This window comes from Choristoneura fumiferana, chromosome 13 (genome assembly GCF_025370935.1).
Source record: "Choristoneura fumiferana chromosome 13, NRCan_CFum_1, whole genome shotgun sequence".
Lineage (NCBI taxonomy): Eukaryota > Metazoa > Arthropoda > Insecta > Lepidoptera > Tortricidae > Choristoneura > Choristoneura fumiferana.
In genome coordinates, this window is record NC_133484.1 from 19963847 (window position 1) to 19982807 (window position 18961).

The window sequence follows — 18961 nt, forward strand, 5'->3', positions numbered from 1 at the left end:
GAGTTTGATGCTGAGAATCTACAGCCGCATCGGTGCTGCAGAGGCGCATTTAGAAAGCTGTGTTGAGGTCTTCTGCTCACATGACCTTAAGCTGACCACCAAAATTCTATCTATATGGCAACTGTGCTGCCAAATATCCTATATTCTCCGAGACGATGCGTTTAATTGTATCGGTGTCACATACGCATTTATGATCGATTCCACCTTTAGTGCCTCCGAACCAATAAGAAGATCAGACGGACCTTCTAATATGGGTGAGGAAGAATATAATTTTAAGCTATGGATTGAATGTGTGTTTGGCAACAATTAGCTAAGAAGTTGGTGCTACTTTAAAATTAATAAAAATTGTCACGCCGATTATACGCCGACCAATTTCATCGGCCGGCGCGGCGTGGAAAAATCGTCGGCGGCGGCGCGGCGGCGGGCGCACATGTCTACCCCGATATTGTCATTCCAAAGTTCAATATCTTCAAAACGACTGAACCGATTTTTATCAACCGCAGCTAAGAATCCTTCCTTGCAATGGCAAGGAACTAGCTTTCACGTAAATAAACCGCACTGAAGTTAGGCAAAACATTGGAATTAGGGGTAAAAATATTATAGGATTATAGAAATAACCAACTAACCTTTTTTAAATCCAGCTAAGAACAAGTTAAAACAAGACTCAACCCCAAAACACTTAGCCCATTATCTTACACCGAAAACTAATTGATTCAATAGATAGGCACTCGCCAGTTTCCTTTCAATGAAACTCGTTTTTTTAGACATCAGAATTATTTACAGATCCATTTACTGGTGACAAAAAATATCCCTCAACATTCGGCCGGACCACGACTGTGTAAGATCTGCCAGCGTTTCTGTTCATTGCGTGTCCGAGATACTCGTCGCACAGTGCTTACCTGACAACATACGCAATGAATAGGGAAAACGCTTGACTGTCGCCTGTAGTTCGGACCGTCAAAAAGTAGAATACTGACATACTTCGGAGGGTAATCTAACACGCGCCACCCTTAAAAAGACAACCACAAAGTTGAATATCCAAAAACCTAAACGTAAATAAGGCAAAGCTCTCGCCTGTTCCAAGAATCCATTCATTTACATCGACGACTTTGGAAACTTGAAAAGTGGACTTTATGTCGGGTTTGTATGGTTTTTTGGCCGGGGTTCTGTTGCTAAGTGCTCTCGTATCGGACGTGATAAGCACCATTAATGGTAACGTTATCGAGGCGCCGGTACAATCGCGCTGTAAAATACTGTGGGAGTTTGCGGCGGGTGGCGCTGGGTGACATATAGAGCTAGGCTCTCAGGCTAGTTATAGCTTTAGAAAGCTCGTAGTATGGAAGTACCTTAAGGCAGTTGTCTCACCGCCAGCGAGGAAACGATTGGCTATCGACTATTTTCTCACTCAAGAAACGACCAAAAGATATAAGATAATGTGTGAGTAAAAGAGGCACATATATTAATAGTTGATCGCTGGCTGTTCACACTGTCGGCGAGAACTCGCTCTTACATCTTTTGTCGCAGCGACAAGAGCTATAAAACTCGCTGAGCTATAGATACTCGCTCAGCGATGTCAGCTTGGTGACCGCCCCGCACGAGCGAGTCGAGTGGAGCGAGTTATCGCCCGTCGCACTCGAACACTCGCTTACAGCCAGCGACAAAACTACACTCGCTTCTCGCTGCTCGCCCACTCGTTTCTAGTTACTCGCTCTACTCGCTTCTCGCTCATCGTCGGCGGTGGGACAAGTGCCTAAGGGTTGAATCCCCTAGAATTTTTCATGTTACGTATCAAATATTAGTATTTGATATTCTCAGCTTGATATCTCCAAGTGTTCCTGAAGACATGCTCTTGACTTGACAGACATACCGACAACGAGGTGATTTATATAACGGTACCTTTTTGCCGACTTACGGAACCCTAAAAAAGCGTTTGCACATTGATACTTGTAGTAGAGGCGACAGGTGTCAACGTCTCCGAAGTGAATACAGACGATGCAATTTCTTTTTTCTTAATAATTAGTTCTATGCCATAGAATCTATAGTATAAATCCTCCTGTGGTAGTTATATGTGAGTTCCTTCCAAAACTCTACTATTCAATATTTAACTGCATTTTTTTCAATTATATAAATGTGTTTTACACCTTCCTGTTTGAGGAACCCAGGCGCCACTTTACTTAAAAGCCAACCACGCAAATACCAGCTCTATTGCAAGGCAAACTGGGTCATAATGAATGGGCAATGCCCATTATCGCTTTCGGAAACCATAATGCATACGAGCTTTTATTTCTGAGTTCTTGAGAGGGCTTTTAAAAGTATTGGATAGGAATTGATAAATATTAAGGGACATTTAGGCGGTGTTCCGTTACACTGCGCAGCCGCACTGCTATGGGTTTATAAGAGGTGGTTTCTTTATTTCACATAATAACATTTATACTAATTCACTGGCCATAACCTTCATTTGCGCTAATATCATATGCCATAATTTTTGAGTGCCGTAATGTTCAATATCCCTAATTGAATAACATAAGAATGCTTTCCATAATGTTTACTTTCTATAGTGCGTTCGTAATCTTTAATGCCTAAAGGCTATAACAATCATTTGCCACAATTAACAGAACGAACGGTACAGTTTGGTTCCTATACATATGAGATTAGTGTGTATGAAATTCGGGCCAACTATAGAGGACCATAAGAGGTATATTATTGACAACAATGTACTCGTTCTTACTGCGGCTTACACAATCTTTCGCACCGTCTAAATGGCTTAATAAGAAGGATCTTGTCACTTAACGATACACGTATTTTAATTTACAGGGTGGCCCTTAAAGTTCATTGATTCGTTATAAACAAAATAAAATCTTATTTATGTGAGCGAAGCCGCGAGTAAATGATAGTTTAAAAAATAGTTGTTGTCCGGGTGACACTCACGTTTCCAAGTTAATTGTGGCAGTAAGTTAGTGTTCTAATATCTAACTAAGTTATAGTTAAGCGTAATACAAGTCAAGTTGTGGCTCGGTCATCGCGTGAGCGGTACCACTACCATGAGTTTACAGTGACCGTACTCGATAGCGACGGCGTAAATTATTTGTATGGAGAATTGTACAGCGCCTCTACAAATAATTTACGCCGTCGCTATCGAGTACGGTCACTGTAAACTCATGGTAGCGGTATTGAGGTGTGGCTCGATTTAACGTCACTGCCGATTTATGCGTGCCCACGGACAAACCAAATAACTTAACTTTTGCAAAAAAAAACCCTTTATTTTATATGTTTAGTATGCGTTGTATCAAGTTGTTATAGCGAAAATCAATTTCAAACATGGATGTCGTCAATTTATTTTATTGGAAATAGGACGGCTGAGGGCATTGATTATCGTTATAGTAGTTTTAAGAAAGAAAACGTTTGCTCATGAAAGAATGAAGAAAAAAAATGTACATGGCACGAAATTATCCCAAATCAGCAAACTGCCGGTCTTGCGAACAGCGCTGATCTTCCTTTGGGACCATCAGGAAGCCATCAGGTTATCATACATTGAAATAAAGCTAAAAGACACTTATACCTATACAGCAGGGTTTCTCAAACTTATGGCTCCACGGACCCCTGTTAAAGTTTCTAGACGATAGCGAACCCCCAAAGAAAGTAATAAAATTGACTGTTGGATAAACTAAAATAAAAAATACAAAAAGACTCTAAAAACCAATCTTAATCATCTTGCTAGTCTTGCAGCCTGGTGGTTTTTGGAGTCACGTAAACCTTGTCGCGAACCCCCTACCGTCGAATAGCGAACCCCTAGGGTTCGCGTACCCCACTTTGAGTAACCCTGCTATACAGTGTAACCCTCCTTTGGGCAGTCGGGTAAAAAGGGGATGTAAACCCGTGTATATTTGATTTCTTTAAATTTAGACCTCGTAATGAGAACTACAGGCAGAGTATGATAAAATAATCGTTCCATTTTCTACGTATAAATGTTGCAAGTTAAATAAAAGCTTGTGAAAATAAAATCACAAAATTATAAAATTGTAAGTTATCAGGTTTGGCTAGTTGGTTGCCGCATTTTTATTTGCTATCTACAAACATATTGAGTGACTAACGCTTCGCTATTTTGGAGCTAGGCAGTGTTATAGGCATTTTTTCCGTTTTCAAGGTTTAGTATGTAATTTGAAGAAAGAGTTTCAGCCTTGAAACTTTAGTTTTAATTTAATATTGAAGGAGGGTGACACTGATGCGCTGGTTGTGTTTGTGGTTACAAAATCGTAGTCTATGTAAAGATTGATCTCTTTAACTTTTTAAAACTTTTCGTTTTATTTTTTTGACGGTGGAGGCATTTTATACTTCCACTGAACGTAGATTATATGTAGTTAAGATATTTAGACTTAGTTTATTTACCTACTAAGGGATTCCATACATCTCTGTAATTTTTATTTAATTTAATTTTTAATCTATGCCCATTTTTAATTTCAAATTCAAATCAAATTATTTATTCAGTAAATAGGCCGCAATGGGCACTTTTACACGTCATTTTTTAAACTACCAGCGCTTTCGGAAAGACCATCATTGCCCAGAAGAATGCGTCGCAAGAAACTTGGCAGAAATTCATTTTTTTAACATAAAATAATTACAAATAAAATACTTAAAAACTACAGTATACAGTTAAATAAAAAAATACAAAATAATAATAATAATACATACAATAACAATTTTGTTGTGCTAGCTTTCAAAGTTAAGATAATTGTTATTATGTTATTATAGTTTTGTACGGCGCATCCTTCCAATGATGGTCTTTCAGAAAGCGTTGGTTCGTCGGTGCGCGAGTCCGAATAGCACTTGACCTTTTTTCTAGTTTTTAATGCTTAATCTATAATCCAATTGACTGTACCGTGCGTATGTACTAGATCTGAATACTCAACGCCCATGTATGCTCAGGGTTTATCAGACAGATTCTTGGGAATTTTACTATCGGTCGGATGACGGAGATGTGTCGGCGTGTCATGCGTGATTTTTGGAATTATTCCTACTAAGTTTACGTACTAGGAAATATGGAAATTTTATCGTTATAATGTTCGCGTGACGGTTGTTTCCTTACTTTATAATTACATGGAATTCTTAAGTGATTGCTCGCTGCTTGCAATTTCAAAATATTAGATAGGTAGATAGATTTTTTAAAATTCCAAATTCCAAAATTCAATACCAGCTCTGTGAGCATTTTAACATTACATACTGGCTGGACCAAATTCATTCCAAACCTTCCGATCAAGTTTCCAGGGTAGGTTATTTAATACATTAGGTACATTACAGTTTACCTACTTTTTTAGAATTGAGTCTATCGAATATTGTATACGCACTCACCGTAAAGTAGCGTTTCCACCAGAGATGTGTGAGGATGTTGCGAGGGATGTGCTTTTCATCAACCAATAGGAACGCTTCATTTACACATCCTCGTACAGCACATCTCTGGTGGAAACAGCTGAGCGGAGCGAGGCGAGGTAAATGAAGCGTATCTATTGGTTAATGAAAAACATATTTCTCGCAATATCCTCGCACATCTCTGGTGGAAACGCTGCTTAAATCGTTTGTGCAATGAAAATTTCTATTCAGCTATATCTATTCGTACTCCTACTTAATTCACTTAATTTGCAGGTGGTAGGACCTTGTGCAAGGTCCGCCCGGATTGCTACCACCGTCTTGCTCGATTATCCTGCCGTGAAGCAGCAGTGCTTGCACGTTGTGTTTCGGCGTGGAGAGTAAGACAGCCGGTGAAATTACTGGTACTCGAGGTATCCCATCTTAGGCCTCTAGGTTTAGGTTGGCAACGCATTGCAATACCCCTGGTGTTGCAGATGTTTATGGGCAGTGGTGATCTCTTACCATCAGGAGACCCACTTGCTCGTTTGCCATCAAGTCGAATAAAAAAAAAATTAAAACTAAAAAAATCTAAGAAGAATATTATCTATGTCACATTGGAATCATCTCTTACCTTCTTAAAACCCTTATCTCACTAAGATTGAGCCAGGCTATTGTCCTTTTTAAACCCCATTTTGAACAAAAACGTGAGCGGCGCCGACGCAACCGTCGGCGTCATATTTCAACGCTGATCGTGGAAGCTGTAAAAAGGTAACAGACATTCCACAAAGGGCCGCTAGCCGGTGTCATTGAGCTTTCAACTATTCGGCGTATACGCACGCGCTGTCGAGCTTCAGGGCTGTCTCTCTCGTAACTGTAATAAAAAAATATATACGCGACTAACTTCATCTAACTTTGTAACTTTTTGCTTCTTTTTTTTTTTTTTTTTTATACGACTGGATGGCAAACGAGCAAGTGGGTCTCCTGATGGTAAGAGATCACCACCGCCCATAAACATCTGCAAACCAGGGGAATTGCAGATGCGTTGCCAGAAATTTCACCGGCTGTCTTACTCTCCACGCCGAAACACAACAGTGCAAGCACTGCTGCTTCACGGCAGGATTAGCGAGCAAGATGGTGGTAGCAATCCGGGCGGACCTTGCACAAGGTCCTACCACCTGCATCTCTTCTTCTTCTTCTTGAATTAATTTCATGTTTACTCGTAAGCAATAATTGTACAGTACATTTAAAATTAAATTAAGTGATCCTGTTTTGTCCTAATCCAAAAAGGCAAATTATTTTATTGTTAATTAGTTTATGCTCGCGACTATGCCTCGTGGAAATACACAAACGATCCTTAATAATACTCTATTTTCTGTGCAAATAGCATGTAAAAAGTAGAACAACTTTTATGTGTAAAAAATACAACACAAGGACTTTTTATTCATCACCATGAAAAAAAAAACAGATAAATGGGCGACATAAAGTTGAGGGCGAATTAAAAGAAAGGAACTCATCAAAATCGCGAAAAAAGGCGAAATATAAATTAGTATCTTGTCAATATTTGAAAAGTGACAACCCTGCAAGCACCGTGTGAATTACCTCAGTATCGTGGTAGCGAAGTTCTAACGACAAACTATAAACGACTTGAGACAGAGATATCGTTAGTCTTTCGCAACTTGCATATAAGTAAAAGTAGCCAGTAGTAGTAGTAGTAGTATATGTTATTTCAGATGTCCAGCTACCTACATACCATATTTCATGATTCTAAACCCAGCGGTTATTATTTCGCGATGTTATCCCTATCCCGTGGGAATATCGGGATAAAAAGTAGCCTATATGTTAATCCAGGGTATATATTACCTGTATACCAAATTTCATTCAAATCCGTTAAGTAATTTTTGCGTGAAAGAGTAACGAACATCCATCCATCCATCCATACAAACTTTCGCGTTTATAATATTAGTGAGTGGGATGGGATTGTAACTAAACTATGTTTGTTTGAAAACATAGCGAGATCGCGCGGTAAACTGATCATCTTCCCATGTTATTGTATGTATGAGTTGAGGTATGTACCTTACACGTGGAGCTCTATGAAAACATAGTTGTTGAAGTTATTACCTATTATTAAAAAGCATTTGTTATACGTACACATATCAATGGAAAGGTTACATCTAAGAAGTACGTGTTCAAAATGAGACCAGCTCAAAAATGCTCACTAATGTGTCCAACAGTTGAAGTTTAAATTACTCAACAGAGTTCTAGACTACTAGACTTTTTTCCTTTTTAGTTCTTATTTAAAGTTTTTTTTAAGACAGTCGGATTTTAATTTTTGCTATATTAAGTATATCAAGCACACAAGATCAACCAAGACAGTCAAGATTACACTGTTTAAGGCGTACTGTTCTTCCTTTTACACCAGCAGCCTGTGGGTCCGATATACCCAAAAGTCGTACAATGCTATTAGGATTCAGTACAATAACGCCTTTAGGATGCTGATTGGTCTGCCTAGATGGTGCAGCGCATCAACCATGTTCGCTGAGTCACGCACAGACGGGTTTGCAGCAATTTTGCGCAAAAAAGCAGCGTCACTGCTGAGTAGAATAAGGAGCAGCCCAAACAGCATCTTAAAGATGATAGCTGATCATGTTTGTTGTCCTGTTTTAAACGAAATTATTTTAAGGGTAAAATCCAACTTAGTTTTTAGTTTTTAAATACTAACATTATTTTTAAGATTGCTACTAACAAAAATGAGATCTATGTTATCTTTTTAAATAAAATAAATTATTATTATTATTATTATTATATGCTCGTATATTTCGAATGGGCTAGTTCTTAGCTTTCATTTGATAGCCATATTATTATCACAATAAAAAAAATGCCCCTCATTATATAAAGGTTGTGACAGATACCAAATTGATACAAAATTCTTATATGAATGGCATCTACAGCCAATAACCAATTTAAAACTGTCTGTTCTACAGCACATCGGAAAAAAACGGCCGTCAAATAAAAACGGACAAAAAAATATCTAGGACCAGTCTTAGGATGACATCACATCACGTAGGACACCTGTAGACGCGCACATGCGTAGAACACGCACACGTAGCCAACTGGCCATGCGTAGACGCAAACTGTTTTATAGCTAGGTATGGTTGTGTTATACATCCTAGGGTTGCCATAGCTTCTAGGAACCAATACGGGAATCGATTTAACGCGTTCGAAGCCGCGGGTAAACAGTAGTTTATAATTGGGTTCGGATATTGTGTTGATTTATGTGAGTGATGGCGCGTGAAGATCCATTAAACATCAATATTATTTTAATGCGATTTGCATTTCTGTTTTTGTATTGTTTTTCTCGAAAATACCTGATATAGCATAATATTTTTAACGATTTCAGATAGGAATGTTTACAGTTTTCAAAGTCCAAGGTTTAAGTCATCTTTACTTATTTTTTTGCTATATTTAATTGCATGTAAGGTCGTAGTATGAGATCGGATCGATGGAATTGGCTATTTTATTGTGTTTTCATTTTAACTGGATCAGGACCAAAATTGAACACAGGAAAATTTTGAGAAAACAATTGCATGACGCATACCTAATAATGAACTAAAAGAATTTCTTTGCTCACCCGCGACCTTATGATAGCTACGTTTATGCAAGATGTGTGTTCATGCAGTTCCTCCACCTCCACACTATAAGAACACACACAAACCACACAAACCCATCTATCATCTGTTATCTCATCATGTCATGTCATCTGTTATCTGTGTCATATGTTAGACTAACATCTGGTTACATGGTGTACGGTTGTGTTGCTCTGAAGATGAGCTCTGGTTGAGTTCGAAACGCGTCAGTTGCGGTGGTGGTGATAGATGGATTTGTGTGTATTCTTACACGCATATCTTGCATAAGCTTAGCATCACAAGGTCGCGGGTGAGCAAAGAAATTCTTTTAGTTTATTGATATGGACCTCCACCTCCACAAAGTAACGCCTGATTCAATAAACTGCATACCTAATAGTTCATAGCTCTATTCAACCGACTTTAAAAAAAGGCGGAGGTTATAAATTTTTTCATTTTTTTATTTTGGCTCTTTTCCTGCTCTGCTTATCAGATTGCAGAACACGGTAAAAAATTCTACTTATTTAAAACAAATAACTAAAAATCTGGATTGTTTTTCCACAAAAAATGGAAAACAACAACTCCATTTTTCTAATTTATAATAAAAATCTAATCTTCAAATCTTAATTTTTGTAAGAGTGAAGAAAAAACATTTATTTACATAAAAATATATGTATATACAAAAAAATGCAAAAAGGTTATTACAAAAGAAAAAAAAAACTTAAACAACACCTCATACATTTTAGTATAGGTATGGCACTTTTCGTACACTTATGTAAGTAGGTATATTAGCATATAAGCGATCAAATGAAGGTCGATAAGCACAACATATACATTTGATATAGCTGATATACATTATAATTATGTAAAGCGTGGACCACACCTATCCAAGCTTATGTTGATATAAAGTAATCATAAAATTAAGCATATACTGTCTTATTATTGATACATATCTACATCGCCAATCAAAGAACATAGGTACGCAAATTTGGAAAAATTGGTCGTATATTTTAACTAAATGTTACAATTATAAATGATAAAATCTATTGGATTATTAAACAGAATTAACGCTTTTTATAGAGAACCGGATGTAGAAAATTGTTTTTTTCTCGTGGACGCGAATTAAATGATTTTTAATCCCCAGCTCAAAAATAGTGGTGGTATAAGTTTGACCGCTATGTGTGTCTGGGTGTCTGTCTGTGGCACCGTAGCTCTTAAACGGGTGGACCGATTTGAATGCGGTTTTTTATATTTGAAATCAGGTTTTCTAGCGATGGTTCTTAGACATGTTTCATCAAAATCGGTTCATGAGATGTTGAACTTTGAAATGACAATGTCGGGGGTTTTCAATTTTTCTAAGTTTAATATGTTATAAAGAGAAGTTATTTTATTTGAAAATGTTTTAATTTCAGATCACGGAGAGAGTACCGCGGACGCACGGAGGACGGACCACGAGCGGCTAACCGCGGGCTCGCTCGCCACCGACGGCGAAGGTAATTATTATACACAATAATATACATAATCTTCATCAAATTAAGATTGGTTTTGTAGTCTTTTAGTATTTTTTATTTTAACTCCAAATTTTGTTACTTTTACGGTCATCCCGTAAAATCCATATCGAAAATACAAACTGAAACATAGATGCACAAAAAAACCAGAAGAAGAAGAGTTTGTTTGCGACATCTCTTGTCCGGGTGAGCGGTTAGTTCCAATGGAGTGTTGAAAGTTTCTCGATGAGGGCTACAATACAACATAGATGTCACTAGTGTCGCTGCTGAGTGACTAAATAAGAAAACAAACAAGCTGGGATATGTGGTGCATAGGAGAAATTAGTGTCTTTACTCCTGTCCAGTGGTGTAGAGGTATAGCACGCAGCACGGAGTGCTAAGGACCTGGGTTCGATTCCCAGCGCTGGTCTCTTTTTCTGTTTTTTATGTGCATCTATGTTTCAGTTAGTATTTTCGATATAATCTTCATCGTCGCAGCCTACAGTCCCACTACTGGCCACAGGCCTCTCATGGGCTTTAGTCGTAGTTCCTCCGGTATTTGAAATGTAATTTTGCATATGAATTTCGAGAAACTCAGTTTTAAGCCTGGGTTTAAACTCATGATCGTCTTGAGATGCTTTTGAAAATTTAAACTTAATTAAACAGAAAGAAACGAGTGGTCAAAACACAGCTTAAAGTGACAGCCTGTGTGAAGCTCACATCGCACTGAGTCAGCTTGGGAACTACCAAGCCAAGTCCTTTCGTTCTAAGAGGAGACCTGTGCTCAGCACTAGCACGATACTCCTTCTTTACTTCCTAGAGTTTTATAACAAGGTTCTAATTTAACCACTGTCATCTTTATTTTTGTTTGATCGTGAGGTCATTAACCCGCAGCTTAACTTTAAATCCTGCTTGTTTGTACGCGATATAAAGTTATCTTCTTTATTATAGGTTGTATAGGCCGTCCTCTTGTAACAGATTTACCCTCTGAATGTATAGAAGGGTTCTTCTTCTTCGTTGAAATGGTGCGATCTCTAAAACGCTACATCTTATACCAAACGTTACTCGGCCAAAAGAAAGGTCTGCCAATACAATAGTCTGCAGTAGTAATTAAACTCGGCGAAACGATAGATGAATTACCGAAGTTTCAAGCGGATTAAAGATCTTGTCGTCTTCTAAAACTGAACGGTAACATCAACTTTTAGACTCAAAAATATGTGCCCTTATGCAAATTATTCAAACAGCTAAATCGATCAACGACCAAAATCTTTGCATGTAGGGCCCTTGCACTACACTACACTAGACACTTATGTAGTACAAAAATCAAGGTATTCTGTATAAAGATATTAATTCTCGTAAATGTTTCATTTCGTAGTGATTCTATTTGCCTATACCTGTGCCTATAATATACGGCGGTTCGGGAGGCATGAGCAGGACCAAATCCACCGGATTCAGTAGATAGGGCTGTTATACCGTAACCAGTATTATTTAGCGAAATTAACGTTTTTTAAATGTTGAAAACATAAAGTATTAAATTATTTACTTATTGGAGTCAATCTGCATTTAAAAGGTTGGGGTTTTACTTAAATATGATTTTGATTTATTATCAATTACTCAGGGTGTAGAGTTGTTCCTGCTCACGTCTGCCGAATCACCCTGTAGTGTATGTTTTTGAGTGCGAAAGTATTAGGCAAGCAAGAATTGGGCTACGAGGCAAACTAGACCGTTTTCAAACAAACACTGGCATTGCAACGGTAACCCAACTTGCATTGCTTGCAATATTTTTTCTGCAAAGATCGAATACATCATCCACATACATGTACAGTCAAGTCTGCAGCCGAAAACGATTAGGTAGATTATATAATACCAAAGGCAAGTCCCGTGGATCCCAAGTTACACCACGAAGCTAACCTTGACGATCGATCGCCGCCAGCCTGGCGCCGCACCACCATACCACCATACTCGTCCTCGTTATGGTATTGCCAGTCAAGGATTTTTGCACCTTTGTTGCCGTTTTATCTTGGTTTAGAAGCGTTGGAAGATTATCTGCAGAAATTGAGGGTTCATAAGTGCTGAAACTTTGTAAAGTAACGTTTTGCTGACTTTGAGATGCGATAGTAATTATTTTTAAGGCTTTAAAATCGGAAAAGTACATAGGTTAGACTATTTTCTTGTGCTGCCACTTTTTTCTATTTTGAAATAGTAATTAATATTGTATTTTTAACATTAAATCTCCGATGAACTAAAATAATTTCCTTGCTCACCCGCGACCTTACGATAGCTAAGCTTATGCAAAATATGCGTGTTCATGCAGTTCCTCCACCTCCACACTGTAAGAAAACACACAAATCACACAAACCCATCTATCACCACCACCACACTACACTGACGCGTTTCGAACTCAACCAGAGCTCATCTTCAGAGTCTTCATTGATATGGATCTCCGCAAAGTAACGCCTGATTCAATAAATTAGAGGACAGTTACCGTCTAGCAAGCAGTGGCGTTAATACCAGTATTCTATCAAAACAATGACCTGTCTGCTTTCCATATCAAGTTACCGTCGGTTAATTTTGTGAACTTTCTAGTTTGTTTAGCTGTTTTGGCATGTGTCGAGACGGTAGCAGCCAAGATTCTGGAACAATGCGTGATGTAATACCCAAATATTAATACACGTCTGTCATTGAACAATTAGATGCATGTTATAAATATTTTTGAGCTCATTGTTCTAACTCGGATGTTGCTATTTGGTTTACTCGACCGTGCTGACTTGGGTGGATACCCGTGCAACATCGAAATAAAAAAAACAAACATTAGCTCGAAAAACATACCCTCCTACGGGCAGTGAGGTAAAAAGTATTGATATACCTACATAATAAAGATGTGCTGCAATGGGCTCTTTTTGCATATTTTTTTTCATTCTTGCTGCTGGCTCCATATCGGCTGGCATACTTATTGAAAGTCCGAATGTAATGTTTATCAGAATTATCGTTTGTCATAACTCTTTTTTCTCTGAATCCAATAATTGTTCAGAATTGTTATAAAACATAACCTAACCTAAAGTTTTTTATAGGATGACCATTTAAAATTTTCAGAAAAATTTAAGGTTTCACTGGGAAAAAATTTATGACAAACGATGATTCGGATAAAAATTACGGTTATGACTAGCGAAGAGTATGCGAACTTCGGTGCTCCCCGCCATGGAAAGGCTGTCATCACCAGAATGCACTGCAAGAAACTTGGCAGAAATATATATTTTATTTCAAAATCAAAATCAAAATCATGATGCAATTTATTTAAGCACTGATATAAATAAAGTTCATCTACTCTAAGTTATAGTGCTGATCAAAGTGTTGATTTAACGGCCATAAAAATAAAGTTCCGAATTCCATTTTATTCAGATTTTTTATGATTATTATTTTATCATCCTTCTGCAATCATGATGGCATTTAGAAAACTCTTAAAAGTCGTACATTTTGTCCTTTTTATAAGAAATGAAACTATAAGTATTAAGAACAGTTAAGAACATTTTTTTTTCAACAACCCGTACAACTAGGTCATATTTCACTTGTGTGAAACTACAGACAAAACCAAAGTTGTACTTCACTTTTATTACCAGCTTTTTCACTATAGCCTACTAGATTTGACACTTTAATTTCTCCATTCCAGAGCGTCAATCGTGGGAAACAGAGTGGTGCCGACTGGCTTACTGGGAGCTCGCCCAGCGAGTGGGCCGACAGTTCAGGGTGCGCGTGCGCGCCGTGGACGTCTTCGGGGGCAGCGGCGCCGGACCCGGCCTCAGCGGCCTGTGCCTGGACGCTTTGGATCCCCGAGCTGAGAATGCGCAGGCTGAACAGGTGAATAATTGTAATGTAATTGTAATTCGAGCGTTTTGACAGCTCGGTTGAATGTCATTACCATCCTACGATTGACAAGGGAAAGACAAGTTGTAACTTTGATCGAATTAGATTTAGGTACTGTCTTTTGTTTTCATAATAAATTAATTCTGATCATCATCTCTTTTAACAATATTTTGCTGAGATGGTAATGATACAAGATACAAAGCCCCAAATCCAACAAATCTTTATAATGCAAGTGCTCCTCATCTTAGGCATCATCATTACCACAAGCCAAATTGCATAGAAACTGTCATTTTTACAAAGTGATGATGATAATGAAGTGACAATTATTACAACAAAATTGAATACAAGAATAACTAATCCTTAGACTTAGAGTTGACCATGAATGTTATCACTCATGTATAACCAAGATTCTTGAGGTATCAACCGAGCAATTGATGTCAAAACTTACGAGTTGGTGAAGCAGTATTTAAAATAGTTATTATTAATATTAAGATCACTTTTACCAAGTCATATAAGGTACTGATTATTTATGAAGATAAGGAAGCAGCAAAACTTGAACAGTCTAATTTTAGCACTGATTTCAATAGCTCTCTTATGCTGTGCACCCCGTACTAGTTTGATAACCTCAACCCGTGGTTCGTGGAATCACGCTTTATGCTATTAGATCCATTATAATAATTAATACTATGTATCTGTGGGATATATTTAAAAAACATACAGTATTAAATATGTAGACTCAAGACTATAAGTTATAATAAAATTATTAGTTACGAACGCCGACTGTCGTAAACGCACCCATCTATGAAAAAGATCTTCCGAAAGGATCGAAACTAGTCTGACCGTTCCTGACTTATAATTGTGATTTGGAACGTTTCATTTTGTTTTTTAACCCCCGACGCAAAAAGAGGGGTGTTATAAGTTTGACCGCTATGTGTGTCTGTGTGTACGTATGTGTGTGTCTGTCTGTGGCACCGTAGCTCTTAAACGGGTGGATCGATTTTTTTTAATTTGAAATCAGGTTTTCGAGCGACGGTTCTTAGAGATATTTCATCAAAATCGGTTTAGCCGTTTTTGAGATATTCTACTTATCCAACTATCCTTGGATAGTATGTTACTTTTGGCCATACCTTATTAACAGAACTAGACTCTTTGTATAAAAAAAAAACATTAATTGATATCATTACCAGGTAAAAACTGTAATTTTTTTATAACTTGTTCCAGGTGCGAAAAATAAGGTCTAAAATCGGACTTGGGGTAACACTGTCCCTAGAGTCTGACGGCGTGTGGTTGTACAACAGAAGCCAAGAGCCCGTCTTCGTGAGCTCACCAGCTCTCGACGCCGCGGCGGCCAAAGCACTTTTAGTGTGGAGGGTCGCTCCAGGCCACTGCCTCTGTATCTTCGACCCATCCACTCCACCGCCTGCCATCTCGCTTCCCCACGTCGGCCCGGTTGATCCCAGGTCGGTGCGGATTTCATTCGCCAAGGGCTGGGGTCCAAAGTACTCCCGGAGGGACGTAACAGCTTGCCCCTGCTGGCTCGAGGTACTCCTCGCACCAGCGAGCTGACCCAAACATTGAAGTGTGCCGAGTAGCTATTTGTTTTTGTGCAATATAAAATACCACGTGATGGTAATGACTTTTTGTCAAATAGCTACTGTTAAAGTGACTACGTGGACTGCATTGCAGCGTTTTACTTTGGACAATTTGTGTTGAACGTTCCCGTTTGGATGTCGTTTTTCATGTTTTACTCGGCTGTTTTGCCAGATGGATTTGGAGTGTATTTTCAAAATGAACTTAACCAATTATTTATGAATTGTTAAATATAAAACGGGTTTATGTGACACGATAATATAGAGGCCTTGTAACCAGTGATTTATAAAATGTGATCATCGGCAAGTTTTCATGAATTTATTATGTAAATAATGATGGATGGTGACGAAGAGCTTACGAGGGTCACTGATGGCGTTAGCTTTGCACCATTTTCACTTATATCATAACCATTACCAGATATCAATCATTACCATATCCATAACATTCAAGTCACTTATCATTCCATAAGCACCGCACTCAAACCCGTTTTTTAAATGACTCAGAGTGTGTTGAATTTCGCCCTCCTTAAGATTGCAATAGCTAATCTTGCTACGGAGTGTGAACCATTTAGTCTAACGCCATTTCAAGTGCCCCTGTGAGACTTTAAGTCACGATATGATGCCTTACTGATTGCCTAACACGGCTGTACTCTGTTGAAGGTGTGTTGCAGTTGGTTTTATTTTAGCAGAACTTGTGAGGCTTGTGAGGGTCTAATATTTGGCTAGCCTTTGCTGGTCTTTCTGGAATATGTGGTAGAAGCAGACTGTTTTCTCTGAACTTAAAGCCCTCAAGAGTTTGGAAAAAGTAACTTACTGCAGCATGCCTCATAACCTGTGTGAATGTACCATTATGTAGTCAATATACAATCGTCAACGTTGTATTGTTGTATATAACTCGACTTAGACAATGCGAGACTGTAAATATTAAATTATAACTTACATTTATGTACTATAAATATGTAATTAAACTATTTATACTTAAAAATATGCCTTACCTTAAATTGTACAATTATTTAAGTGTTAGTGTGTAGTTATTTCTTTTTGTACAAATATAATTTGACACAATTACGTATTGCGAGAAAGTTTTTTTGTTTAATGCGAAGGCTGTGTGAAAAGCATTTGAAAGCGAGTCTCGGATAAGGGACGAGGGAGCAACACCAGGAACTAGTATATGTCATAAATAAACTTTACCAATGTCACTTAAATGCTTTTGACATTGCTATCAAAACGTCAAGCGCGTATCATTACCAGCAACAACCACGCGACACCATGTATTTTTAATCTACAAAGATCTGCCAATTATGAATATAACTTGATTTAAAAAATAGATAGGTAATGTCTAAAACAGATTAAACATTGTGCCTTGCGTTGTATTCAAATATGTACCTATATATAAATCCAAAATTTATGTAGAATACTACTGTCAATTTCACTGGCCTATACTTGTAAGTCTTTACATAGTTATACAAATGTTTGAATGGAAAGCTCGAATTTAAGGGTATATAAGTGTACACGCTTTAGGACGAGGGAGTCGACGTGACAATAAGGTTAGAGTCTAGTCTTTATAGCTTCGTTTATCGCGCGGTTTGCCGGTTCACCACAGCCTTACTGCGGGCTTGACAGAAATTAACGCAATGTCCTAGGATATACAGATGCAAACTATCCCTTTTCGACTATTTTAAGTTCTATATCTAATGTTTCGACTATGCTTTTATGAATTTCTTTGTATTGTGGAATGTACTTAAAATAACTTTGCACATTAACTGCTGACGACGCATTTATGCGTTCTCGTGTTTCATTCAGCGCCGCTCTCACGTTTCTGCAGAAATGTGAAAGCATATAATAATAAATAAATAATAAATTTATTTCATAAGCCTCTTACAAATATATGATCGTATACGGCACAGTAACAGCTAGCGGACAGTTTGACAATCACTTAACTAAACTAAAACGGTAAACTATTCTGTATTTATTATAATTGCATTTCTTCCTGTCAACTCTAAGTAGGGGTCTGTGTAGCCTTTTTCCATAATATTCGTTGCGTTAAGGTCATTGTTTTATGTTATATTGACGTTATCAACAGGCAATTTATTTGGTAACTTTTAGTTTTTTCCGTTCCTTAATAAATAGGGAATGGATCTCAACTTATAGTTGAAATATGTATTCTTAAAGTACCTATCTAAAATTAAATTCGATAACCTTGGGTTTTTTGATAAAAATTATAATAATTATTAATTTTTATGGATTAAAATTTTGTCGCAACTTTGTATTATGGAAAATTCATGGTTTCTTTTATTTGTACGATGCCATTAGGAAAAAAAAGTCTATTTTATACTTGACACTGTACGTAGAATGCCTCAGGTACCGCGTTTTGTTTAAATGCTGTCACAAAATGTTTCCCAGCATAATTTCTAATTTTTAAATGTTAGGTAGGTACGAATGTTCTTAAAAAAATGTTGATATTGTGCTGTTTAGTCATTGCATTAGACTGATGTATCGCCTTAACAAACAAACAAACATGTTTTTAAGAAATGTATGTCATTACCAGTACAAAGTACCCGGGAATGACGTTGCACAACCAAATACAACGCTTAAAAATATGTTAAAGTAAAAAAATAATAATTAATATAAATTTTAAATAATGTAGATAGGTAGTAATTGTTATCCCTGATTATGTCCTAAGTTGTGAGCGCCTGAGATCAAAAACGGAAATAAAATAAAAGAACAGATTATTTTTAAAAATTCGAGACTTTTAATTTTTTCCCCTGGCAGTCCTAGCAATAACAATGGACGAATACACTACAAATACAAACAAAAATAATACACTAAAGATGGAACACATTGATAGTAGTCTTAAAGTTAAATATTTTACTTTTAACTTGACACAAAACATCACGAAGACATTATTAGGTAGCATTCTATCAAAAACATATTCCTTTAAAAACATATTCCTATATTATATAAAAGAATATGATACTGAGGTTGAACTTTATAATTAAATGGTAATAATTGGTAACACTAAAGGAATGCATCAGCTTTTCTTAGACTAATTTCAAACCAC

General features: G+C 37.3%; 1 protein-coding gene across 1 annotated transcript in view; it reads left to right on the forward strand.

The window, feature by feature from the left end:
• Dad (Daughters against dpp) overlaps positions 1 to 18956 on the forward strand; it is a 33100-nt gene extending 14144 nt beyond the window's left edge. Inside the window, exons 3-5 of the mRNA XM_074096681.1 lie at positions 10374 to 10456; positions 14118 to 14305; positions 15533 to 18956. Of these exons, the coding sequence (XP_073952782.1) occupies positions 10374 to 10456; positions 14118 to 14305; positions 15533 to 15877 (616 nt within the window). The 3' untranslated portion in view covers positions 15878 to 18956. The remainder of the gene's footprint in view (positions 1 to 10373; positions 10457 to 14117; positions 14306 to 15532) is intronic.
• Positions 18957 to 18961: the final 5 nt, after the last annotated feature.